This window comes from Pezoporus wallicus, unplaced genomic scaffold (assembly GCF_028554395.1).
Source record: "Pezoporus wallicus isolate ANWC-B61680 ecotype Strahan unplaced genomic scaffold, APGP_CSIRO_Pwel_v1 contig_227, whole genome shotgun sequence".
In the NCBI taxonomy this organism is placed as follows: Eukaryota; Metazoa; Chordata; class Aves; order Psittaciformes; family Psittacidae; genus Pezoporus; species Pezoporus wallicus.
In genome coordinates this window covers 5,318,239-5,344,726 of record NW_026635704.1, presented here as the reverse complement: position 1 = coordinate 5,344,726, position 26,488 = coordinate 5,318,239, and the positions used below count along the sequence as shown (strand labels likewise).

Here is a 26,488-nt window from a genome sequence, read left to right as displayed (position 1 = left end):
TGTTCAGTGATTTACAGTTTTGACATTTGTTACAAAACATTTAATTTGAATTAGATATTTTTCAAAGCTCTTTAAAAACCAAACTTGCATAGGTAAAACATTAGAAGTGTCTAGCACATAAATAGCTGCAACCAAATTTGGAAGCAATACTGCTGTAAATCTGAACTGTTTCAGAGGTATCTGCTTGTTTCCTGGATTAGATGGTGGGGGTCCAGGGCCTTAAGGGAACTAATTTTTCTGATTTAGGCAGTTGTGTCCAAACTCAAGGAGAGGTAAATCCTCTTGCAGTCCTGAGACTCTTCAACCCTTAGATTCAGCATGTGCCTCAGTTTTCTTACTTTGTTTTGAGTATTGTATGTTGCTTGTATGACAGCTTAGCCAAACTAAACTTTCTTCCCATTAATAAGAGACAAGCTAAATAAAGAGGAAAATCCAGTTAACCAGGTAGTTCCTTTGTACTTTGGTACATTTGACAATTAGCTGTTAAATTAGATTTACATGTGTTAGGTAAGAAAAAGCTAGCACATTTTTTCTGAGTTCTGCTCTTCCTCAGGGGACTTTCATAGAAAAGGAATTACGGTGTGCTAATGTTGGATTTCGTGGCATGTGGTGATTTAGAGTGAGTATTTGCTTCTGGACCACGTCACTGACTGTGAAAGAGACTACCAAAGATCAGTAGAAATTATTGAGAGGATACAGTCGGAGAAATGCTGGTAGCGCAGGGCAGGCTGCACTAGCTGTTGAACATAGCCAAGGTCTGCAGCTTATATTTGACATGTTGCACCACTGTTGCCAAAAAATCTTCATCCTTTGCCCATCTTAAGAGGATCTGAAATATGGCAAATTTAACTGTCAGGCTTTCTTCTTCAAGGCGTTGGAATGTAGCTGCCATCAGACCCAGGTCATCAGCTTGGAGATTCTGGCTGTATTGTAAATGCACTTGGCTGCTGGTCAGTATAACAGCATGGGTGTGATTGAGCAGCATTACACTGCGCTGTATGACTTGGCTTGAAGAAACTTGGGACCTGCCCCTAGAAATGCTAAATGGAGCAGACCGTCAGGCAAAATACCACTGTGCCTGCCATGGGGAATTCTGCTAGGAAGCTGTGCTGAGCACAGATGTTGTTTCTGGAATGTTGCAGTTGTGTTTTCAGATGAGTTCTTAATTTTGAATGCACTTAAGCACAAAATGGAAGTATCTCTGCATGCATTTTGGTTAAGGAAAAAAGCATAATAGAAGGATGGGACATAGAACCATAACTTGTGGATTTGAATTTCTAGTGTTTCTTGATATACTAATATAAAATTTGTAAACTCAAATTAACATAGTTTTGTTTCATCTTAATAGTAAAAAGTCTTCTCTTCAGATTTTCCTTGGTGTCAGCTTAGGGTCTGCGCAGTTCTTACTCTGTTGATAAGTAACTACTGTATTAGCAACATCATAAAAACATGCCTGCGAAATGCTCTTCTTCATTCTTTACAGGTTCAGTACTGCTTTCAAAATATCCAGAGAAATCCTTAAGATATTTCTGCCTGGTGAAGTTCTTGTTAAGTCACCATAACATTTTTTTAAAGAAAGCTTGTATTGTATCCCATCTCTTCTGAAGTGTAATATGATATCATACAAACAATTACATTGGAAAAGACCTCCAAGATCATCAAGTCCAACCATTACCCCAGGGCTGCCAAGACCAACACTGAAGCGTATCACCGAGGCCCTCATCTAGACAGTTTCTGAGCACTTCCAGGGATGGTGATTCCACCACATCCTTGGGAAGCCTGTTCTAAGACCTGATCACCCTATCTGTGAAGAAATTTTCCCTAATATTCAATCTAAACCTTCCCCGGTGCAGGCTTGAGGCTATTACCTTTTGTCGAATCACTTGTTACTTGGGCACACTGCAGGCTCATGTTTAGCCAGCCATCAGTCAACACCCCCAGGTTCTTTTCTGCCAAGCAGCTTTCCAGCCACTGTTCCCCAAGCAGGTTGCATGGAGTTGTTGTGGCCCAAATGCAGGATCCGGCACTTTGCCTTCTTGATCCTCATGCCATTGGCCACAGCCCATCGATCCAGCCTTTCCAGATCCGTCTGCAGAGCTTTCCTGCCCTTCATCAGATCAATACTCCCAGGCACCTTGGTGTCATCCACAGATTTACTGAGGGTAATTCAATCCCCTCATCCAGATCATCAATGAAGATATTAAATAACACTGGCCCGGTTCTTTGCAGAAGAGTCTGAATAATAGTCTATTCTTAATCCAGTCCTTTTCATCTTCCCTGGATTATCTCATCTACTCTTGAATGCACCTTCCTTATGCTGAGAAAGTAGGGGGGCACTTAACTCATCTTAGATGATGCTCTTTCCCCTGTTCTTTCTACTCTTTCCCATGCTTCTTGATTTAATGAATCTTGGTGTTTTATTGGGGCTACAGCTCTAGTGCTTTGTTTTCTTTGATACATGCATATTGTCTTCAAATAGTACATAATTCTAAAATCAGATGCGTTCTTTTCTTGCCTTTGCAGATAGATGTTGTATATGTCTTCCTCGCCTCCCCCATCAGTTACTGCAGCATCTGCTGGTGTTCCTTTGTATAGTCCATTAGAAATCCAAAACTGCATTCCCTGCTATTGTGCTAGAATGAGTGTTAATACTGCAGCCTTTCGCTTGACTTGCCTTCTTCACTAAAAGCTTCCTGCTGTCGGCTTTTATGGATTATCACGTTTGTAAATTTGCTGTTGGCCATAACTGCATCTTTCTTCCCCCTTCCCTTAAGCAAGGCTAGTTAGCTTTACCTACCTGCTACTTGCGGTCTTCTTGTAGCTGTCTACAGGCTATCTTTCATGCCCCTTAGTCAAGTGACTTCTTCCACATGGTTATCTGAATTCAAAAAACATCTTCAAACCTGACACTGAGATTATGTGCAAGTAATTAGTCAACTGATTAGGATGGAGAGCAGTGAAAGGCAGCCTAAGATGATACTAATTAGGGGCTTTTGGCAATGTGAAAAATGAACAAAGATGATTACAGAGAGATGGGCCTTAAAGGCAAGGATTTACAGTTTTCAGTAAAGGATTTACAGTACAGAAGCTGTTGTTAATTCACCATCTGTGAGAACTGCTGCAGAGTGTTAATTTGAGATTTTATCTTGAGGTTGTCTTCATGAGTAACTCTGTGGGATAGTGGTGTGCCCTTTTTAAAATAGTGAAGCCATCTTTGTTGCTTCATTTTTTTTTGCTTGTCTGTTTATGGTGGGCCTTCACAGGGACTACGGTTAGCTGTATCAAAAAAGACCTCAAAACCAATTCCATTCTTGTCAGGTTTTGTGCATGTCAGATGGCTCCACACAGTGCTCAGGATATTGTAATGCAGAGATTAGTTCCCTGCAAAGAAAATGCCAGAATTGGGATATTACCATATATAAGCTATGAAGTCAACAGCAAGCAAGCAGGTAAGAAGGCTCTAACACCATTCCTTCACAAGGAAGAATATGATCAGAGGGCAGCTGAGTGAATGTACATCTTCCCCATTGCCCTCATGTCCTGCGTCTACCTGGCTCTGAAGTATAGCTGTTTAAAAGTACGGATTGTAAGTAGGCCATTTCTCCTGTTTTTATAGGCTTCTTTTGGGAAAACAGAAGAAAAAACAACCAGAAATAGAGGTGTAGGAGGTGGGGTATGGGTGAATGCCACTAGTCCTTTGGGACTGAAGAATTGATCTACTGCTGAAAATCAGCAGAGGAAAATGACTTTAGCATTAGTATTAGTATTGCATTTAACTTAAATAAGCTTCCAATATGCATGAATTTGAAGCTAGACTAAAATACTTTTGTAAAAAATGGGAAGCTAAGTATGCCAAACAACACTAAGAAAAATAAGAAATACAAATTTTATGTCACTGTGGTTCCTTTAGTTTAATTCTCGGTTGTTCTTGGGCTTACCTGAGGGGGGGAAAAAAAAGAAAGAAAAGAAAAACTGTGTTACGAACGTTGGAAAATATGGCTGAATGTAATGTGTGTATAAAATGTAGGACACTTGTCTTGTAAATGAGGCAATTTTCTTGGAAAGGAGATCCATTATTTTGTAGTACTTTCCCAACTGTGGAGAAGCAGGGGTGCATTTTGTCAACGATATTTTTAATTTTACATTGATAAAATAACTTTCTAAGGAATAGAAACTGTTAGACCCCGTGAAACTGGCTGTTCATCTTGTAACTACTAGTGTCCATTTTAAAAGAACAAAAGCTCATTATAAATTTTTCTCCAGAAAGTTCTCATGCATAGAATTTCCTGCCCCCATGAATGTTTTAGTCCTTTATTTACTTTTGTTGAGCTCTGTTTCTGTAGTCCCATTGTTCACAAATCAGCGCGTTTCTAAATAAAATGCCGCATTTCCCAGAACACTGCTAATCATTTCATGTCACAGGTGAGTTATATCACAATTTTTCTTTCCCTTGCAAATAAAACAAAGTGTGTGAAAAGGTGTGTGTGTGTTCCTAAAAGCCTCAATCCAGCTTAGTGGAGATATTTGAAAGGGCAGTGAGTACACTGATAGTGATGATGATTTCTGTTATAGCTGATTGTTTTACGTCATTGCTCTTGAGCTATGTGTGGTATTTTTATGAAACCTTTTGGACTGGTAGGGTCTATTTAAAAATATCTGTATGACTGGTTTTATGTTTAAGTCTCTGGGTTTTGGGGGGCTTTAAATTTTTTTTTTTTTTTTTTTTAGGAAATGTCCCATACTTTCCTTACTACTACGATTAGCAGTTTACTTACTAGAATCATAAACCCACATAACTACATTGGTAGGCTTGTTCATGATAAGAACATTTCTTTCTAACAATTCATAGGTGCTTATTTGTGCTTCCAGAAGTAACGTGGGTTTAGAAGTAGTAGAGAATGAGGTAGTCAAATTTATATACAGAATATTACTAATAGCAATAATAGGTTTGGTTTATACTTGTTAAGTAAAGAGGAAAAGTAAAATAGGTTATAAAACTAGAGAGGAAGTGGGGGAAAGAGGTAAAGGAGAAATGGATGTGCATTAGAAAAAGTTAGGAATTGTTTAAAACTGGTAAGAGAAAGCATTAATAGGGTGAATGGGGATGACCAAGTAATCATCTGTAGAAGCAGTGCAAAATAGTAGAATGGCTGACTTGGAGTCACCTGTGTTACGTATTTGTAATTCTTCAGTAATTAATTTCATTCAACATGAGGTTATGCGAAGGAGATCTTTTCTCAAGAGAGTGTGATGTTTTGAGACAAGATTGACTCTTCAAAGATATGTGACATTTAATATTTGTAAAATATTTTATTTGGGGCCGTTTGATGTCTAGAAATTGGAATAATACAGAACAATCAGCATAAATCAAGTGTGTTTTTTAAAAAACGGTTAGTAGGTCTCAATAACATAATTGTAGTTGGTAATCAATGTGGAGTATGTAGTGGTGCTCAGAGGATTAATTTTAGATTCAGCAGTGTTTAACCTTTTTATTAGTGATAAGGAAGAAATACAGATATTCCATACAGATAAGTACAGATAAAAGCATGCAGATGACAACAGGGTCAGTGCCCTGCTAAGTAGTGATCAGAGGGGAGCTGAGTGATCTTACAAGCTGGAGTGCAAGAAAGCACTGCATATTTTGACACAGAAATGAAGACATGCCTCTGGCTTCAAGAAACACTATCAAGCAAACAGTAATTGAAAAAGACTTGGAAGCCATGTTTTTTGATGTCTGATCAGAAGTATCTGAAACAGGAAGAATACTTGGCATTATTATAATGTCATCAGAATACTTCATCTAGGTCATACAGCATCACAACTCCTGAAGGACAACAAACTCAAGGGAGCTCAGAAGAACTATGTTGAACCATTAAGTGTTTGAAAGCATACTTTTGAAGTTCCTTAAATCTACCAAATACAATCTATCCAATAAATCAAATCGACTACATTTGATCTGAGTTTGCAAGCATGCTGTAGAGAATCATTGTTTGATACTTGAGGCAACCCACAGGATAGCAGGCCACTGGTAAAACAAGCCTGAATGACTGAACAAATTTAGGCTGAGAGTTAGGTGAATTAAGTTTTGGAAAAAAAATAAGAGTTGAAGTGGACATTCCTTTGGTACCGCAGTCTAGATGGGATGCACCCATGAGTGCTGAGGGGGAGCTGGCTGTTGTTAAGGCCCTTTCTAACCCTAACTATTCTATGATTCTATGATGTCACTGTGAAGCCATTGTTCATAACCTTTGAAAGCTTGGTGACTGGGAGAGGTGCCCAAGAACTGGAGGAAAGCAAACATCATTCCTATCTTCAGAAAGGGCAAAACAGAAAATCCAGGCAGCTGCATGCAGGTCAGCCTCACCTTGATCCTAGGAAGGTGATAGAGCAGCTAATTCTGGTAACCATTTCCAGGAATATGAAGAAGGAGCGATGAACATGAACTCACCAAGGGGAAGTGACTGATTTGATAACCTTCGTGACCAACTTAATAACCTGCTATGATTAAATGACTGGCTTGGTAGATGAGGTGAGAGCACTGGATATTGTCTACCTTGATTACAGTAAGGCTTTTGACATTGTCTCCTACAATATCCTCTCAGAGAAGCTGATGAAGTATGGGCTGGATGAACAGATGGTGGGATGAGCAGAAAACAGTCTGAACACCCAGATGGCCCAGAAGGTCGTGGTCACTGATGAGAAGTCCCATTGTAACTCAGTGACTGGTGGAATACCTGTGGGGTCTTTATACAGGGTCCAGTCCTACTCAGTGTCTTCATTAATGATCCTGATGATGGGGCAGAATGTACACTCAGCAAGTTTGTAGAAGACATCTGGGATGTATGACTGTTACGCTAGGGGTTGTTCAACAAAGGGAATTGCAAAGTCCTGCGCCTGTGGAGGAACAACCCCACGCATCAATACACGTGGGTTCTCACCAGAGAGCAACAATTTGAAGGTCTGCCTTTAAGTTCAGTCTATTTCAGTACTGATACCACATTTTTGGGGGACAGGTTCTTGTGAGAGCTCATTAGGTCGTCACTCTTGTTACCTTGTAATGTGACTGACTCTTACTAAGGAGAAATGTCAGCTCTGACATTTTCTTGTTCACTTGTGCTTGCGTTATTAGTATCATCTTCAGATTTGAGTTTCTTGCAGGGTTTTTTTTAAGCTGCTTGTCCATTTGGGAGGTTACTTCTAAAACTAGATAATATCCATAAATCCAGGGACAACTGAACTGCAGTGCATTGCAGTTTCTTGAGGCAAATGGTCAAGTGATGTTGTCATAGTCACTTGCTTTGTGGAAGACATGACCGTCTAACCTACAGAACAACTAAGAGTACTAGTGTCTAGTTGTTTATCAAATATTAGTAAAGCTTAATTTATTTCTTATTTTTGTGTAAAAAAGAAAAAAAAAAGTAGAAGTTCTAATATTTTCTTTCCACACCACAATGGATTGTCAAGCACATACCCCACTTTGGAGTCTCCTGTTCTAGGGTGTCCATGTTTGGGGTGGGGAATGCGAGATGACCTCCCTAGGTCTTTTCCAACCTCAACCCTTCTCTGACTCTGTGATTCAAGAATCTAAAAATGCTGAGAAGTAATATTGCAAATACATTCAAGTGATATGTTTGAGATGGTGTTGTGGTGATAACTGGATTATTCTGCCTGAACTCATTTTCCAGGGAGGCTGACAAACAAGAAGAGAACTCTATAGCTGGATGCATAATTGTCAAATTATTATCAGGAGACAGTTGTAGGAGAGCATCATGCTTCCACACCTGAAGCTGAAAAGAGGACTGTATTGTTAGTTCATGGGAACAGTACTTTGAAGGGCTGTAAGCAGTTAGGAATGTTTGCTGAAGTGAGAAAGACTGAACTGTTCATCAGGATCTGTACAGTGCTAATAGGGAGGGAGGCTGAGGGTAGAGAAAGAGAGGCTTTTTGTGAAGGCAGGGTGTTTTTTTGTTTGTTTGTTTGTTTTTTAAAGACTATACCTCCAAGTCCTAAAAATGTTAAACATTATGGGAAAAAAAAACAAAACATGCAAAACATACTGACTTTCTGTGTTAAACTGTTGTAGTATGTTTTTAACTTGAACAAATACTGTTTTGTGTTTACAAGATGTTGTGGGCTATCATCCTTGGCTCCAAAAGGAGCAGAAGAACTTTAGATGTGAATAGATTGGGCTGGCTGAGAGTAGGATGAGGGACTGCAGTCTATAATTTGACATGATAGCAGGAGAAATACTGAATTCTACCTGTGAAAAGAGTTGAGAGGTAAGGCCTGTAATGGTGCTCAAATAGACTACGAAAGAAGAGAACACAGTGAGGTTAGTAACTGACATCTCTATAATTTAAAATGTTTAAAATCTGTGTTTGCATGTGTCAATAAAAGATAGGCTCTACTTCAGTTAGGAATCAAGTACTTTACATCCTGAGGTCTGTGCTGTGTGTTGGCTTAGACTGGTGGTGACAGATTACTGTACCACTGTGTTGCATCCACTTGAACTATCCCTGTATTTGGACAGCATTGGCACTTGACGCACAATTTTCACCCATTGAAGCCTTGAGACTTTTTGGCAACCTCAAAAGTAGAGGCCAAACATTAAGTAATATGCATTTACATAGGAAGAAAATTGCTTCAAGAGCTCAATTGTTTATTGTTTTCTCTGTAAGTAATTAAAGGTAAACTAAGAAAGATACTTCAAAATACAGGTAAAATACATATCTGTATACACTGTAATAACAGTTAAAGTTTATGAAAATTGCACTTAATAGTATTCTTAAGTAATTGAGCTAAAAAAACTCTGAGCTAGTCTAATCTGTTATAAACCAGTGACTGTCATAGCCTACACTGTTTGGAGACATGTACATTTAGCTTTTCTTAGATTATCCTGTCCTGAAGTGAACTGTGGCAACAGAGGGCAAGACCTTCCCAGTTTAGTAATGTTCTGGGCTCCAAGGAATAGCAGACCCTTTTCACAAAGTATTGGAGTTATTTAGCCCAGTGTGATGACCAGGACCAAGCATTGCTTTCATCAGGCATGGAGCAGGAATTAGTAGAAAGCAAAAAATAATTTCAATCAACCTGACAGTCTTTGGATTTGTTGGTGCTTAGATATTGCAGTCAGTCACACAGAGACTTGAAATGGTTTCTACAAGGTTAGAAAGTGAGAAGCTCTCTCTGGCCTTGATTTGTCTTCTAGTTGTGGTGCAAGCTTTAAGTGAGTTTACTAATGATTTATCCTCTTATAGACAAGAATTGGAAGTAATTATTTTATCTGGGTAGTGTAGTGATAGTGTGCTACTCTATGTGGGAAATTCAAGAGTTTGCTCCTTGGGTCATACAAGATGTAGCATGTCAAAGTTCCAGCAGTAGTGTTTTTAATGCTGTGAAATATGTGTCTCTCTTATAGTTGATCAGACCTTGTGAAAATGTCAGAAGTTTTTAAAATTAATTATTTCTTCTCTTTCTGGAAGGCTATAGATGTTGTGAATGAAATAAAGTATGATTTATTGCAAGAGACAATGACTAAAAATGGGTAAAAAAAAGCAGTAGCTAACTACATTTAAAAATAGAAAGTTATTTATACATGTAGTACAGTGAAAGCCTGTTGTGCTGACTGTATTTAACAAGCGGATCTGGGATTCAGCCTTGGTGCTGCTAATGACTGGAGGCGTTATTGATGTAGTAAACTAATTACTCTGTGATGAAGTTGCCTGTTGGAAGTTTTTGACTGCTTCATCACTGTGGCACCTCCTACAGGTTAATTCATTGAGCAGCACAGGTAAAACCTCCAGATGGAGGTCCTGCTCTCTTGTCATCCAGGCGTAAAGAGTTGTACTGACAGCGGTAACTAAATCGAGATGAATATTTTCTTGAATTATTGATTGAATAGCTGGAGCTATATCATGAACTACATGGTTTGGGATGCATCTTTAGCATTTCATGGTCACTGCATGGGAAAACACATACACAGTAACTTTAAAAGGCAAAACAAAATTATTAACAGCCTTTCTTAGCTGAAGAACAACCCCCAGATTAAATGAGGAAAAGTACAGCAGAAAACCTGTAGACTTAAAAAAAAAAACAGAACAAACTTTTTGATAAGCAGGCAGGGAAAAAGGGTGCTGCAGAGAAATACCTCTTTGTATTCTTTCTGTGTATAAAATTCTCTTAATGCATTTGTTCTCAAATGTCTCAGTACACACATTACAATTCAGAACATAAACAGCCTGTTTAATTAGATGATGAACTATTTCACTTAAAATTTATAGGGAAAAATGCCATTTGTAAGATAGGCTAATAGCAAATTGAATGAATACCAATGTGTCCTGTCTGATTTTGCATTTGCTTTAACCATTCATGAAGTATAATATAAACCTCAGCATATTCTGTCCAAATCTAGGTCTTTGATATATTGTGCAGAACAAATATAAAATCCATCTTAACATTGTTGGTTTTATAAAAATATTTTAATTTTGTGGAATCCTTTATGCAGGAATGGTTAATGTTTTGGGTTTTTTAATTGTGGTGTAGCTGAAAAGCCTCATGAGACTAGTAAAACTGACGCTGCTTTTGTTCTTTACTTAAAGCTGGAAGTGTGTTGTAAATAGTCTGGTTTTCTCATCCAAGCTTAATATGCTGTTATCTAACAGGACGCATTAAGTGTTCTGTAACAACTGCAGAACTCATCAAGCAAATGGAAAGATTAGCCCTGAAATCAAGCTTCAAACTTTTATTTTCTCACAGTCAATAGGCAAGTAATGCATGCTGGATTTATAATGATATTGAGATTGACTGCTTAAATCCTTTTTAAAGTTCAAAGCTGGAAACAGATTGTGTGTACAATCAATCCACTGTAGAGTTTCTAAGTAGGGCTTGCGATAAATAAGTGAAATTGGGTTTGACTGAAATGGCCCATCAGTCCCATAAGGGTTTAACAGGAAGATTTCAGCCTCAGAAAGACGGGTTTTGAAGAAGTATCAAGCATTGGTTTCACATCACCTGAGATTGCTTTGTGGAGTCTGTCCCCTGGGAGATGTAAAGACAAGAGGCTCACTAAAAATGAGCAACACCAGAAGAATGATCTAGCTTGAAGTACACTTGTGTTCTTTAGCTTGAAGAGTTTAAAGGTGAAGATACGTTTTAAAAACTCAACTGGCAGATAAGAAGAATGCTGTCAGGTTTCTCAATGAAATCCCTTTATATGTGGATAAATAGGATATTACTGTTGTTTTTTGACAACAGCAAAGAAGCCCACCAAAACTCAAACTTCCTCAGCTCAGAATATCATGATAGTTGGATGAAATTATAGTTAAACTCTCAGCTATTAAAATTGGATTTGATAAAACAGGTTGTCTTCAGTCTTGCTATCTGATGAATTTAGAGGCAGTATTAACTGCTTTCACTGTCTGTGAAAGTTGTGGAAGCTGGGGAAGAAATGAGCCTTGGGACTTACTTTGAGGATATCCTACACTTCACTAGCAATCCAGCCCTGGTATGTTAAAGTTTGCTGTGGGCCTATTGGCTTAGAGCTGACTTTCACCTACCCCAAGATTTTGAACTGTTTTGCGCTGTTGTATTTATTGACCTTAGAAAAGCATAATGATACCGAACTTCAAAATCAGAATTTTATTTGCATCTTATTCTGATATAATCTGTGCTGTTAACAAGTACCCAGGAAAGTTTTTTTAAATATCACAGGTTTTGATTATTCTGTGACAGCATGAGGATTTGTCGATGACTGCCCATTTACCTAATGCTGTTAAGGCAAGGAGTGAGCAAAATGACTTTGACCTATAAAGCAGCATTGGTTTGTACAGTCAGAGCAAGTGTTCTTTACCTCAATGTGAATTGTAAATTTATGTGATGAATGTGTTGAAGCAACATAGTCTTTTTTTTCATAGTCTCATAGTATGAAATGCAGCTGAAATCTTATTTGTTTTAGGAAAACTTGAATGACTTGGCACAACCACAGATGTAAGAACAGTGACTGCTTACTGTGTTGCTTATTCTTGCCTTCATTCATGTCCATTAATTCATGCATCCTTATTACAACATGGGGGAGATAATTGTAGAGTACAGTTTCTAATGAAGATGTCAGATTTTAGTAACTTTAAGTCATAGGTGCTATTTCTCAAAGTTATTTAAAAGTACTTTACTGAAAATCATATTACACTGATGTCAGGAACTTAATGGCCTTATGAGTTTAATGACTGGCAGTGGTGGTTGTGGAAAATGGGGTTTGACTGTCTTTTGTTAGGCTGTATATCCCCAGAGCCCTAGGATGGATGTATCATGAAAAGGTTTGTCCTCATGACAAACTGAAAATCTAATACAGTTTTCCTGAACGGATGTTAGAGAAATGATCTGTTGTGGTTTCATGGTTACAGTCTTGATGCCTGTACGTTTCTTAGGTTGCACTGTTTTATAAAGTGTTGGAGTGAGCAGACCCTTCATTATGATGGATTTTGGCTGCGAGGTGTGTGTTTCAATCCCCTCCTCTCAGCTGGGGTGAAAAAAAAGACTAAATATCCCCACCCTGCTTTTTCCTTCCTTCTGAATTGCATTTTATTTCATCTCAGATTTTTCCCCTACCTTTTTTTCTTTAATGTCATCTGTGCAATTTTGTATTGTTCCCACTTGTACAGTTGTATTGTTTCCAAAATGCCTTCCCCTGCTCTCCTCTCCCGTTACCTAGCTGCTTCTAGAGCAGCTCTACCGTGATACATGTGATTTCTAGTGATACATGATGCTGGGGTACTCAGGTGAGGTGAAGTGGGAAGGAGTAAGCAGTTTTTAGGATAAACAATTTAAAAAGTAGGATTAATATAAAGTACTGAAAGCAGAGAGATGTCTGCTTTCTGTTGTCTTTTGCTGAAATTTGCTAATCTCCAACAGATCAGCACAAATACTTAGATCCTTTGTAAATACTATATTGAGAAATTAATGGTGAGTGATTCTTGAGCTTACCCTTTGTCAGGGCAGCACTTCACGTAAGGAAACAATTTAGGATTTTGCCACTAAGCCTCAGTAGCTCTATAGGCATAAATGAAGCAAGGAAAAAAGAAATCAAATTATTAATTTCTTAACATGTTTAGATGTTTTCTCTAATTCCAACTGCATGTACTTGGGCAGGGGGATTAGAACTAGATGATCTTAAGGTCCTTTCCAACCCTAACTATTCCATGATTCTATGTTTTGGTGATAGCTCTCCTCAGTGAACTGAAAGAAGTGAAGCTAGAACTGCAATAAAATCCAAGTGAGGGAAGGATGGAGGCATTCTTCATAATACTTAAATTGAGAGGGGCAGTTTCTGTTACCAGTGCAAGAAATTGTAAATAGATGTTGAGTGGAAAAGAGGGACCTATAGTATGCATTTTGTCCCTCGGCTGTCAGAAGGGTGAAATGCTAGAGGCTACTGCTTCAAAGTCAAAACTGGCTAATGTATGGTCCCCAAGCTATCCTGAAAATTACCTTGTTTAGTTTCTTCCCTAGGAAAAGGTAAAGAAAACACTGTCTCGTGTTTTACTGTAGTTTTTCAAAACAGAGGTGTCATTTCAAATCCGTTAGAGCTACTGCATATTAATGTGTCAAAAGAAATTATGTCCAGTTGTTGCCTTCTGTATGTATTACTGCAGTATGTACATTTCCCACCCTTCCAATACGTCTCTACTAGTCTGCATTTCAAGTAAATAGGAAAAAGTACCTCTCCCACATCTCTGTTTTGTATCATCTTTCTTTACCAACCAAGGTGATTGAATGCTTTTACATGTTTAATAAAGGAGTTTTGTGCACTCCTGGGTGATATTTATAAAAATAAATTAAGGTGAATCCTGTGATATAAACTATATGAAAGAGGAGGTGTCTTTTTTTTTTTTTTCTCAGGGGGCTTATTCCACTGCCAGCGTATCTTTTGAATTTTTACTTCTTTTTTTAAGTATGTGAAGAGAAGGTTCCTTTTGTTAGTTATGCATGGGTCAAAGCTTAATGTCAAAATGTTTTAGTCAGTTTACACAAGAGATTTCTGCACTTTGAGGCATGGTTTTGTCGTGTATTTGTGATAAACAAGATACAAAACGTATGGGAAATGTGTCTTCTACTTATTCATTTTTGTTGTGGTTTTGACCACAGTCCACAATTTGGGCAGGTTGAAAGAACTTCAAAACACATGTATATCACCTGCCTTTCTTTTGCAACTGGTATGCCTGATGTAATTTTTTTTAATATGCTATGTACATCTGTAAGTTAAATATATGTTGCAGTCTGGACTTCTAGTTGTTCCTGCAAATTCATTCCAAAGTACTTATTATATAGAGATTATTATTTATTTATTTATTTACTTATTTATTTTTATAAAGCTTTCTTTCAAAAAATCTGTCATAATGATACGATATTTATTACTTTTGTGAATTCCCTGATCTGGAAGTCAGTTTAAGCATTAAATTAATAAGAAACAACGGTATGGATACAAAAATATGAAAAATGAAAAAAAACCCCATCCAAAACAATGAAACAAACCAAAACCCCACACAAACCCCTTCAATCACTAATAGTTATCCATACCAGTTATTTGTACAGGGAATTTCTCTTCAGTATTAACTAGGACTGGAAGACCAGCTAGTACTTTTAACCTTTTAACACCCATCATCCTATCTTTCACTATTACTAAAGCATAAAATCTGATTTCTGCAAATATGCTTGTTTTAATAATACCTTTCAAAATAGGGTTTCCTAAATATGTTTCTACATAATCCTCTACTTTCTTTATTGGATTTAACACTCTCAAATATTTCTTTTTGTAGATCTGTTTTAATTAATGGTAACTGTAGTAGGGATATAATTTGTGTAAGTCAGTATATATGCACACTTGCCCATATAAGCCATACCATACATTAAGAAAAGCTATCACTAATATCATAAAGTCAAACACCCTGGCATTAAAAAATGGCAGGAATAGGTTTGCTCACAAAATAGTAACATGCACTCATTTTCCTCATAAATATTTACTGATATGAAAATGACACAAATGTATGGATATTATCTGCTTACATGAACGATATTTATTTTATGAACTTTTATTAGTATCTTTTATCCTTGGTGAGTGGTATCTGTTCCTATATTCCGGTACCTGAAAGAAGTTTAAATACACATTTTCTGAGGAAACTGTTCCTTCTTTTCAGATCTTTTCACTAGAGTCCAGGAACCCAACTTTGAAGCATTCTCAGTTCCTATTAGGCAAGTGTAATTTTTAAAAAAACATTCTATTTGCCTAAATGTGGGCAGGTTTCCAGGGGGACTTACAACTAACAGGTATGTTTTCCGTAAAATGCAACTTTGCTTACAGTATCCTGTGTCACCAAAATTGAAACATTTTGGAGACATTTGTGTTGATTCAGTTCTGTCTGATGAGCAGAGGGAGAACCGACAGAACATTTGTAAATGTTTTATGAACCCGTAGTGAGCTTTTGAAGTCTCATAAATAACAGCTTTTAATGTTTATCCAAAACATATTTTTTCTTCTGTATACTGTCATCACCTGCAATCCTTCTGAATTGGGTCCGTGAATTCAGAACTAACATTCTCATACCACCTTTTCCATGTATCTTAGCACAGTTTCATATCATTTTCCATCTCTTACTCTCCCTTACAGCCAGAATTAATATCTGGCCTTTCTTAGTTGCAAAACACATCCTTCTACCTTAGCATCTTTGCTCTGGCTCATAGGGTTTTTCCAGATAGCTTTTTCATCCTCTACCTTTCTAAAACCCTTCCTGAGCACAACTGTGACCAGAGAAGTTTTTAATTGTAAAATCAGTTTCATCTTGCTTACCTCCCTCGCCCCTACATATATGCAGAGTTGACAAAACATAGACCCTGTTTTAAATTAGATCACCTTTATTCCGCACATGGTTTTTCAAACTGCCTGACCAGTAATCTGGATTACAGTATTATTTTACAGCTCTGGACACTTACCTCTGTCAAAAACTTGGTTTATTTTGAGAGAAAATAAATGTTCCACTTACTTTAAAACAGACTGCCCACTGTTGAAAGCTCACTTGTAAAGCCTGGATAAGAATTGTTGGTGTGTGTGTCACAGCAGATACGTGGCTGCTCTGCATGCACTTTGGAAGCACACAGAGAAGTGTTTCTTTCAATAGCTGTCTCTGAGCTAGCATGTCTGCAAAGTCCTTTTAACATGTGATGCTGTAACACCTTTGAAATGGCAGGTAGAGCCTTTTTTCCTGAGATCCCAAACACAAAGCAGAATCCAGGCAGGCTGTTATGTCCAGTTTCTAATCTGTTCCTTAAACTGTCCATTTGTGTAGCTGTAGTTAGTTTACTTGAAGTTTTATTGGCTCATTTATTGATTTCAGAGAGTTAAACAATCTCTTATTAGGTGATTTCTGTTATCACCCTATCTTTAATGAAAGTTGTACAGCAGACCAGAGTCATTACGCAGGTTTAGAGATAGCATTTTAATGGTTTTTTTTTACATCAAAAATTGTCCACTGATTCCCACTTTTGCTTTCTCTGTTAGCCAGTGTATAATTGAGAATGGCATTTTATTTTCTACATTATAACTTCTTATTTGCCCACAGGGGAGTAGTTTATTCTCTGATTTGATGTTTGTCAGTTTAGGGGCCCAGGATCCTGTTTTCCTAAAGCTTTGTTTCTTGGTTTAGTTTTGAATTGTCATGAAAGTGTCTAGATAAGGCCTTTGTATCAGTTCTAGTAATGTACGCATGTTCCCTGCCAATGCTAGCGTTGATACTCATAAGCATTAGAAATTTTAGCCCTTGTACATTTGGCAGCATATTTTTTCTGGAAATTACATACTGATCTGAGATCTTTGCAGGAAGTGGTGCGTCCAGCTTAATTTTAACCTTGTTTTATGTCATTTTTTGTGACTTAACCAGTCTTTGTCTTCTATTATCCTACTTTTTTATAAGGTATTCTTTGAGAATACTTCATAGCAGGTGTCACAATCTGTAAGACAGAATACTTTTTCTGAAAAAGACTTTATTCACATTAGGAAAAATGTAGTGTATTCTTTATCCCATTTACTTTAATTGGTTGCTTTCATCTTAAATTATATTCCTCATTTAAGCTCATAAATTTTTCAAGATCTAAAGTAATTTAACCAAATAAAAATAGAAACACGCAAAAAGGACTACGTTTGGATGATGGCATAGTTATATTGAACTGGATTCATGATGGTTAAATGGATAATTGTACTTGAAAGAACCATAGGCTGTAATAGACTGTGGTGTGTCTTGTACATTTGTCAATTCGATTCCTCTTAGGAATCCCAAAATATCTACAAAATGCAGCATAAGCCAAAGAATCTTAATGGGATACATATCTCCTGTTTTAGTTATAAATATTTCAGTCAGCACAGAATTCATCCTTTAAAATACATTTTGGCTATCCAAACTGTAATGCAAGTATAATAGGCAGGGAAATTGCTTGATTAAACTATATAGCAGACAGTGTGTATTTTGATTGTAATTTATAAATTCTAATAGCAAAAATGGGCAGAATTTCTCAAGTGTGCTAGTTGATTATAAACAGCTGCCTATCTTGGCAAAGTGTTGTGGAAAAGGGCAGGAGGGCTTGAGTAGATGTGAATGTAGGGCTTTGTCGAATGTCATGACCTGTTCCTAGAGAACTTCATCTTATTTGTGATACAGTCAGATGTGAGAGTCTGAACTCTGGGGAGCAGGCATAAGCCATTAGGAGGGTTGATGACTTGTCTTTTTTTTTGTTCCAGTAAGATGTTCTGTGTTATTTGTCCAGTCTATAAACTCGCCTAGACTTCTAACACTTATATATGCTGTGTATGCTATTTTAATCTACAAAATACTTGCCAGAAAGCCATGGCTGGGCAAAGCCTTCATTAGTATTCATCTAAGTGGCTGGCTATAGAAAGAAAAATGGCTTGGCAACTTGTTCTGTTAGAGATCATCTGTGGACTGGGTAATACTTGGTGCAATTTGGTTATTAATTGTCGATGGAAATGACTTAGGAATGGAAGGAATTTGAAAGTTCCTTTTGTAGCAGATGTAAAGGTTAGATATCCACTTTGGAGAAGTTATAGTAAATTCACAGAGGTTTGAAGGATGTCAATGGCAAAGATAAAAGAAAAGAAAAAAATAAATCCTGACAGTGATTTAGCTATAGACTCGCAACAGAAATGAAGAAAAACAAGCAGTGAGAAACAGTCCTGCTTTGACAGAAAAATGGTCTAGACAAGTAGAACTGTCATTCTATTTATCCATGGTTTTGACATCTTCCTAACCAGTGAGAAAGGGATAACCCTTTATTAACCATGTAGAATCACAAACTCTTCCCTTTTTTCCAGTATTGGACATTTTGCAGTATTTGGCTAAACTTCTGTGTTTGAGCAAGAAAACACCTTAAATTATTTTATGTTGTCTTATTGCTAGAGATATGTATGATATAATGAGGTATGGGAGCCATTCCATACATTCATTAGTCCTGTGTTTGAATATAAACCCTTATTTATGCCAGGTTTTATTTTGGTGTGTATTTTTTGCAGTGTGCAATGTAGTCAAGCTTGGCATAGCTTGATATTTAAATTTATTTCCTAGTATCATTTGCAGTACCTTTGCAAGGGAACTACCTTTTGCTTTACCTGTGGTTTGGGCTTTTCTATTTTTAGAAAAAAAGAACAAATAGGTCTGTGAAAGTTGATGGTTTGCTTTTGTGTCTGAAACTGAGCTTGTGGCATATTTTATGAAGTTTGAAATTATGCAAGTACTATAACAAACGTGTAAATGGCTGCCTAATTTTCTAAGCCTTCCCACTGGAAATGTTGCAGATGCTGTTTGATATACTTTATACAAATCTCTTGAATTTGTGAATTGGTTTTAACTTTAGGAGAGAGAGAATTTATGTGTTGTTATCATGGAGGTGAAAGAGCTTGGAGTTGCGAGTTCCTTAATGGGTTTTCTGTTCCCATTAGATTATCTATTTGAATCTTGTGCACCTAAAATTGTACAGAAAGATTCAGCATCCAGAGGTGCCAATTTCCGTGATAAACTTCGAGCTAATGAAAACTTCCTATAGAAAGATATTTTAGGAAGGAGAAGAGTATAGGATGACCACTAGCCAAATTTTGTCTTCTGCTTCTTTATAAGGTATTCTGTATTGCCATTTATAAACTTCTAGGAAAATTTAGACTTTTTAAAAGTCTTTTTTAAAGCTAGATCTTGTCTGTTTCCTATTTTAATACAGCTTGGCAAGGCTAAGCCTACTGTGCCTATGGACAGACAGCAAGGATGATAAATAGCCCTAAAGTTTACTTTTGTTTGAACAGCTGCAGCATTTACTTTAATATGGACAGAAATATCTGTGACTAGGGTTATATTTGTTTTCCTGAATAGGAAAGATGTCATTCTTCACTGGAGTGAAACACCAAACATCAAAGAAAACAGAGTTTTGTAACCCTGTGTTAGTCTCCTGTTAGAAAAGAACAGTGTAAAAAAGCTGGCCAAGTTTCCTCTGTACCAGAGGAACAAAGCAAAGCTTTTCCATTTTCTTGTGGATAATGCTAAATTCCATTCTTCTAAATCTGTGACGTTAGATTTTTCCCTGTCCCAGCTTTGGATAATGTGAGCTTTTATAACATGTTACTCTAAATTTCTAAATTATTTAGGAGAAAGTTGGAAAAAGAGAAGATATAATATTGCTTTCTTTCAGAGTTTAAGGCTACGTGTAGATTGGCATTTTGAGGTAGATGTGCTGTATTGTACCAGAGGCACTGACCCCACTAACACCCAGGCTAGTACCTGTTTGTAGCACTATGCGCCAGGAAGCATTTAGGCCTCCCCTTACTCAGGATGCATCAGCTGGGAGCTGATGTTCCCACCCTCACAGTTTTCTTCTAAAATGTTCTTGGGCATGGAGTAGTTTGTTTGTCCTGAAGAGTGCTAATCCTTCAGTCTTATAATGTTCTGAATTCTACTGCTTTTTATTTTGCTGGTTTTTTTTTTGATACCTGATGATTGTGTCATAGGAGAAAAATTGTCTGCAGTTCTAAATCTGCTCCTTTACACTTGAGATTTTGTTGTCATGATAAGAAGGTTTTATACCCTCTCCAAAAGTGATGATTAATAAATACATAATAATTTGCATTGAGACATCTAGAAGTTAACGTAGACTGCTATCTGCATGCCTTGTTTAGTTTTTATCTTTGTGTTTATTTTACAGGATGCTGTACTTTCGATGAGCCTCTCAGTTCCTGTGGCTATAGTCAGTCAGATGATGATGATCTTAACTGGGATCAGGTGAACGCACCGCTAAAGCCCTCGTCAGGTCAAGGGATGCCATCTGGTTGGTCATTTATTTTGCTTTGTTTCTCGTTGACATGTGTTTATTCAGCATTTCTTGACAGTTATTGTTAGATTTAGACAAAGTAGCATTCTGTTTAATTGCAATGCTCAGATCTTACAAAGTGATTTTTGTGAGGTGTATTTTGCAAATCAAGGGTTTTCTTTTGTGGCGTGGGGAGCGTAAAGGTTAGAAAGTAGAAATAGAACCTTGATGTCATCAGGGAAGGCAGAAAGAAAACAGAACAGTGGCATGAAAGTGAATATGAAGTAGTACTAGAAAGAGGCAAACAGAACTACTCAGTAAGACTCAAAGAAAGGAGAAAGAGTAAGAGATAAAACAAAGATGGCCTTAGGCATTTTCATTGAAAAAGATATTAATCAAAATCTGTTCTGAAAAGAACTGGAGGGTGAAAAGAGTTATGAAAAAGGAGAAGAGTGGTATCCTGAAACAAGTGCCCTCAATGATACTGTGCTTGTTGTGCTTAAAAAGCAGCTGTGAAACTATTATTTAATGCACTTGATGAACTGCATGCAGTTGGACCTAATTTCATAGCAACGACCCTTGTATCCTGCTGAGCTATAAACTTACTCTGGTAATACAGTCATTCGTTTACCCTTTCACCCTCACAAATATGCAAAATCTGACCATTGGTTGTCAAATATTCACTAGCCTAAAATATATCAATTATTCGTTTTTCTTTTTTTTACCCAGCCATGTTAAGAATTCCCACAGGTACTGATCTCCATCTCCTGGGGAAAGCAGCATCTTTGGCCTTTAAAAGCAGCCTCTTGTAACTTGTCAACTAGAAGTAGCCAAACAAAAAGACCACTTTATAAAATCACTGGTTTTAGCATCAGGATGACTTCTACATTAGCCTCATAATTTAGTATAAATATATCCAGATCACTTAAAAGCATTGCAGATGAATATCCTGGTGTTTCATATCCATTTAAATTATATTTTTAAAGCACTTATAATGTACTTTGATAATTTTGTACAATCTCTTTAACAGTTACCCTTCTCAGGTAAATGTTCCTCTGTTATTTTTGTATATGGGAATTAGGGGATGAACAGTGTGAATCTTCAGAAGTGACTGTATAAACAAAGCCAGAATGTGTGCAGTCATCACTAATAGACTAATAAATGCACTAGAGTACAATATGCATTAATCAGCCCTAGGTATCATTCACTTTTGAAAATGCTCACTATAGATTTATCAGTGTTGCTGTGTGTTGTGGACGGTATCACATTTGAGGTTGATGGTTGAAGAGAAGTGCCTTTTCCTTCAGCACTTCATTTCCCCTGGCAAAGTTAGGAATCCCAAATTTGAGATGAATGTTCAGTTTGCCTGAGTCTCAGTGCTTGGATTGTTGTGCTTGATTGAGTTCATCATTCCAGATAAAGGAGGTTCTTGCAAATTCCTTTTTAGATTGGATCTTGTCCAGTGGTCTTGGCATACACTGCTGAAAAATTTCTGGACTATTTCAGGAGTGCTTAATATTGTTTCTCAAGTTGGAGCTAATACACATAGTTTATCAGACATTTTGGCTTGCAGTACGAGTTATACATTCTTTTTCTCAGTCACGCCACTGGAAATTCATTTTCTACTGCAAACTTCATTCATTACTCTCCCCACTTGTGTTTTCTGAAAGCTATTGTTGCTATATGTTGTTCAGTCTTCTTGGCAGATAGAGGAGGTTCAAATCTGTGTTCTTTTCTGTGGTGTGAGCATAGGCTTGAAGAGTATTTGGTTTGTTTTGTTTTCCCAGGGGCAAGAGTCTGGACTAGGGACTGTTTTGGTTTTTTTTATGGAGGGAGAATGATATAGTTGTAATCTCATTTGTCAGATGTCATACAACTTGTTTGTTGTCTTCCTGTCTTTTTATCAGAAGACTAAAATAATGTTCTGACGGTCAACTAAGATATTAAATTTGGTAACAAATTGTATTTAGAGTTTAGAGAGTTTTATTTCTGCCCATAAAGGAAGTGAAATGCTTTGGGAGTCTTGGGTCAGAAGATGAATGAGTTAGTCTGAGGAGGGTTTGGATATTGGTGCCTCAAAAGGTCAAAGACCCCTTTGAGAGGGAAACAAATGCTCATTTTTTGCAAATGAGAAGTGCCGTGTCTAAAGGCACGATCCAGTCAAGTGGTATCTAATTTTTCCTCATAATTTCATCTAGACAGTTTTTTCCTGTTCTTGTTCAAATCATCTTAATGATTTTAATTAGTTTTCAGTTAGCCTTAGCCAGAGGGTTGTGTGATACACTTAAAAAATGATTGCAAGTAGTTTCTCAGCAGTTTCTGAGCTACATATTTTAGAATAAGTAAATTCAGATGATAATGAATAGAACATCTTAGATTAATGGTTTGTGGGGAATTCTTGGCTTGAAAGCAAAATGCTTTATGCAATGATGTTGTAATACTAGACTGAAACAAGAATTCCCAGTTCAGTAGTCCCTTGTCAGTAGAAAACATTAATGCACATAACATTCCTAATATCAGGCAGTATGCTCCAGTGAGTGAGTTGATGTCAATATGTAATATTTTGTATAATTTGGTGGCAGTCAGGGGGAAGCACACTAGTTATGGCATTTGATTTCTTTTAATCCACGTGAGACTGTTGAGAGTGTAGCTGTACTTCGGATAGATAAATATTTTGGCTTGATGTGTTATTTCAGGGAGACAAAAGAAATGTCGTATAACATTTATGCATGTGTGTGCATGCATTCATGTACACTCTACATTTTAAATGTTAGTGAGAATTAATAGTTTTTTGTGAGATCTAGCTTCAGATGAAAATTGGTAAGTTGTATCAAAGATGATAACAAAAAGTTTCTAGAAGTGTTTCTTACAGTGGACTTTAATCTTTGTTGAATTGTTACTTTAGTAGAGAAATAGAAATTTAGTGCTAGTAAAGTAAGTAGGGTTATAGCACTATAATTTTCTTGATAAATATAAGCATCACTTTTAATGAGTCAGTACTAATCTAAAACTGTGTTAAACAGACCCAAAAAGCAATGACATGTATATTTCTGTGTGTATTTGCATGGCTTAAATGAGAGTGGTTAATGCACTTTTCTTCTGTTTCAAGTGACCTGTGAGACAGATGGAGTAAATGCTGTACGAAGAGTGGCTCTTCTCTTTTCTCAGCCCCTTTCTCCTTTTTTTTCTGTTCCAAGAATGTATGTTTATAATATAGTTCTAAACTATAATTATAGAAACAGTCACATTAATGCCATCTTGCATTGTTCTATAGAACAGTTAGACCAGTTTGATATTAATGTATATATATAATATATGTTTACAATTACAGGTAGCTGTAGACCCTCTAGCTGTAGCCCAATAAAGATGTCTTCAGAAAAATAATGCCCAAACATTAGATTACGATATTGGCAACTGGTTGGCGCTGGGGTTGTGCTGGTGGCTTTTGTGAGAGGAGACCAGGGGCTGCCTCATGTTGGACACATCCAGTTCCAGCTGTCTCCAGTAGGCCAACCTCAGGGCACAGCTGAGCTGTGGCACCTCTGGGATAGCATGTTTAAGAAAGGTTAGAAAATGCTGGGCAGCAGCTGTGGGAGAGAAAACAGAGAAAAAAAGTGAGAGGAACACCCCTGCAGACACCCAGGTCAGTGCAGAAGGAGGAGAGGAGGTGCTCCAGGTACCAGAGCAGAGCTTCCCCTGCAGCCTGTGATGCAGACCATTGGGAGGCAGTGATGTGGTTTAAGCCTAGCCGGTAACTCAGAACCACACAGCTGCTCGCTCACTCCCCCCTCTTCTTCTCCTCCCAGCTCTCAAAGGGGTGGGGAGGAGAGTTGAAAGAATGTAACTCCCACAGGTTGAGGTAAGAGCAGTCCAGTAACTAAGGTATAACACAAAACCACCAACGCTACCACCAATAATAATAATGATCAGAGGAATAACAAGGGAAGAGAATACAGCCACTCACCACCCGCCGACCGATACCCAGCCTGACCTGAGCAGCGATCTAGCCCTTCTGGGTAACTCCCCCCAGTTTATATACTGGGGCATATATAATGCTGTGCCCCTGCAGCCCATGGAGGTCCATGGTGGAGCAGATCTCCACCCACAGCCAAGGGAGGACCCCATACTGCAGCAGGTGGACATGCCGTGAAGGAAGCTGTAGCCTATGGAGAGCCCACACTGGAGCAGGCTCCTGGCAGAAGTGGTGAGTGTCCTGTCTTTATCTTGACCCACAAGATTTTTCATCTCATCTTCTCCCTCTATCCTGTTAAGAAGGGAAAGTGGAAGAGGGGCTAGGTGGGTGTCTGACAGCCAGGCAAGGTCAGCCCACCAGTAAAGGCTTACCCAATCCAGTTAAACACTTGGATGCTGTGGTTGTTTTTTTAATGACATTTTTGATGAGTGTGGGCTGTAGCACCGTTCCTTGTTTACGTCACATTGATGGCATCTTCAGTTTTGGCTTCCTTTTAGAAAATAGCAAATTTAGGATGTAACAATTTATGCCAAGTTCTTGCAGATTTATGTCCCATGGGTATCTACAAACCACTTTGCATTTGAAATGTAGTTGCAAAGATCCTGTTCCAAACCAGCTGCTTTTACATTATTATTTTTTTTAATTTCCCCTCCTGTACTGCATCAAATATGAACTATTTATCTCAGTTCCTTGTCTGCTGCCTCCTTAGTTATCACATATTAGCATAAGTGGTGTTATACCAGTTTTGCTTTCTGCTGTATCATGACGGCAGTCTTCATCATCTAATTGGTAAATTCCGGGAGAGACCTCTATGATTTCCTTCATGTCGCTTCACCACTGAAAGCTGCTCCCTGTAAATACATATGATGCTTTCTCATTGTTTTTAAAACTTCCTTTTGTTGTTATGTCTATGAGGAAAAGAAAAAAATGCTGTGCCTAAGTCCTTTTGTGCTGTTCTGATCAGTACTGTTTCCTCATTCATTTGTTCCATTTTGTGTTTGCCTAGCAGTTCTTGTTTAGTGCTCTAAGGTCCTGTGATACTGCAAATAAGCATAAACAATATTCTGGAGCTTCCTGCATTTCTAATCTGATTTTCACTTGATCTCCAAAATAAAAGATCAGTTGCTCTTTTTCTTCCTCTGGCCTGTGCCAGCTTTACTCTGACTCATTTCATGCTCATTTCCCATCCAGCTCATTGTGGCCTGTCCCATTTTGGTGGTGTGGTGTTCCCACAGAGGAGTACTCTGGTACTTCACATTAAAGCTCAAAACTATTGCTTATTCTTAGATGTTTATGGGAAGGAATGCAGGCTGAGTATGTAACACTGCAGTAGTGAAGCCATCTCTCTGACACCTGGCAGTGTGTCCTAGAAGAGAAGAACAGAATTACTGAGAGCAACAGAAGTGTTGGTTGGATTAAAGGGGAGAGAGGAGGGAGGTACAAGATGACGAAGTGTGTAAAAATATGTATATGGGCACATGCGTACATACAGTGATGCAATTAGAATTTTAGAGCTTACAGTAAAAAATTAAAATATTGTAAAGTGCCTGCTGAATTTGTCATTTGCTAGAAATATTTTCTGTTCCTGTCCATGTATTTTTTTACTAAACACTGTGTTCAGTTGTGTAAAATCTTTCTGCAATGTTTCACAGTTCCACTTGATTTCTAAAGGACAGTAGCATCATTTTTCTTTGATGCAGAGGTTGGTTTGATAGCACTGAAGGGATGTCACTGCATTTGCAGTGAGTCACTGGCATCAGCTTTCCATTCATTTTAGAATTGTACAAAACCAGTTACAAATCAAATCTTCACAGGCTGCCATTCAGTGCATTGAAAGGATATTTTCAGCAATGAAGACTTCTGTGTTTGATGTGGTGCTGATCAAAGCCAAGATGAAGATTCTGTTTGTGCTATTCAAGGTGATAATATGTGATTTTCATGGCTATATGTAATTTTTTGAACGGCCTACTATCGTTATTTGTATCCTGAATATCTAGTGTTGCTTTAAAAATTTAGTAATATCTGTGCAGTGTCTGCAGAAAATGCATATAATGCTTATATTAATTATTGTTTAAAATGGCCTTTTGATACCTAGTTAGCAGACAAGTGTAGCTAGGAGATATTCCATAGACCAAGCTACTGATTTAAAGGAGTATTTAATATTATAGG

General features: G+C 37.6%; 1 protein-coding gene across 12 annotated transcripts in view; it reads left to right on the top strand.

Annotated features, from left to right (window-relative positions):
* Nucleotides 1-26,488, top strand: part of PTPRM (protein tyrosine phosphatase receptor type M) — a 471,112-nt gene that overhangs the window by 93,380 nt on the left and 351,244 nt on the right. For 11 of the 12 annotated variants that reach the window (XM_057397502.1, XM_057397501.1, XM_057397499.1 and 8 more), the window contains exon 2: nt 20,242-20,364. In XM_057397502.1, the coding sequence (XP_057253485.1) occupies nt 20,242-20,364 (123 nt within the window). Of the gene's footprint in view, nt 1-20,241; nt 20,365-26,488 lie in introns of those variants that run through there. The other variant, XM_057397503.1, reaches the window with a different exon arrangement.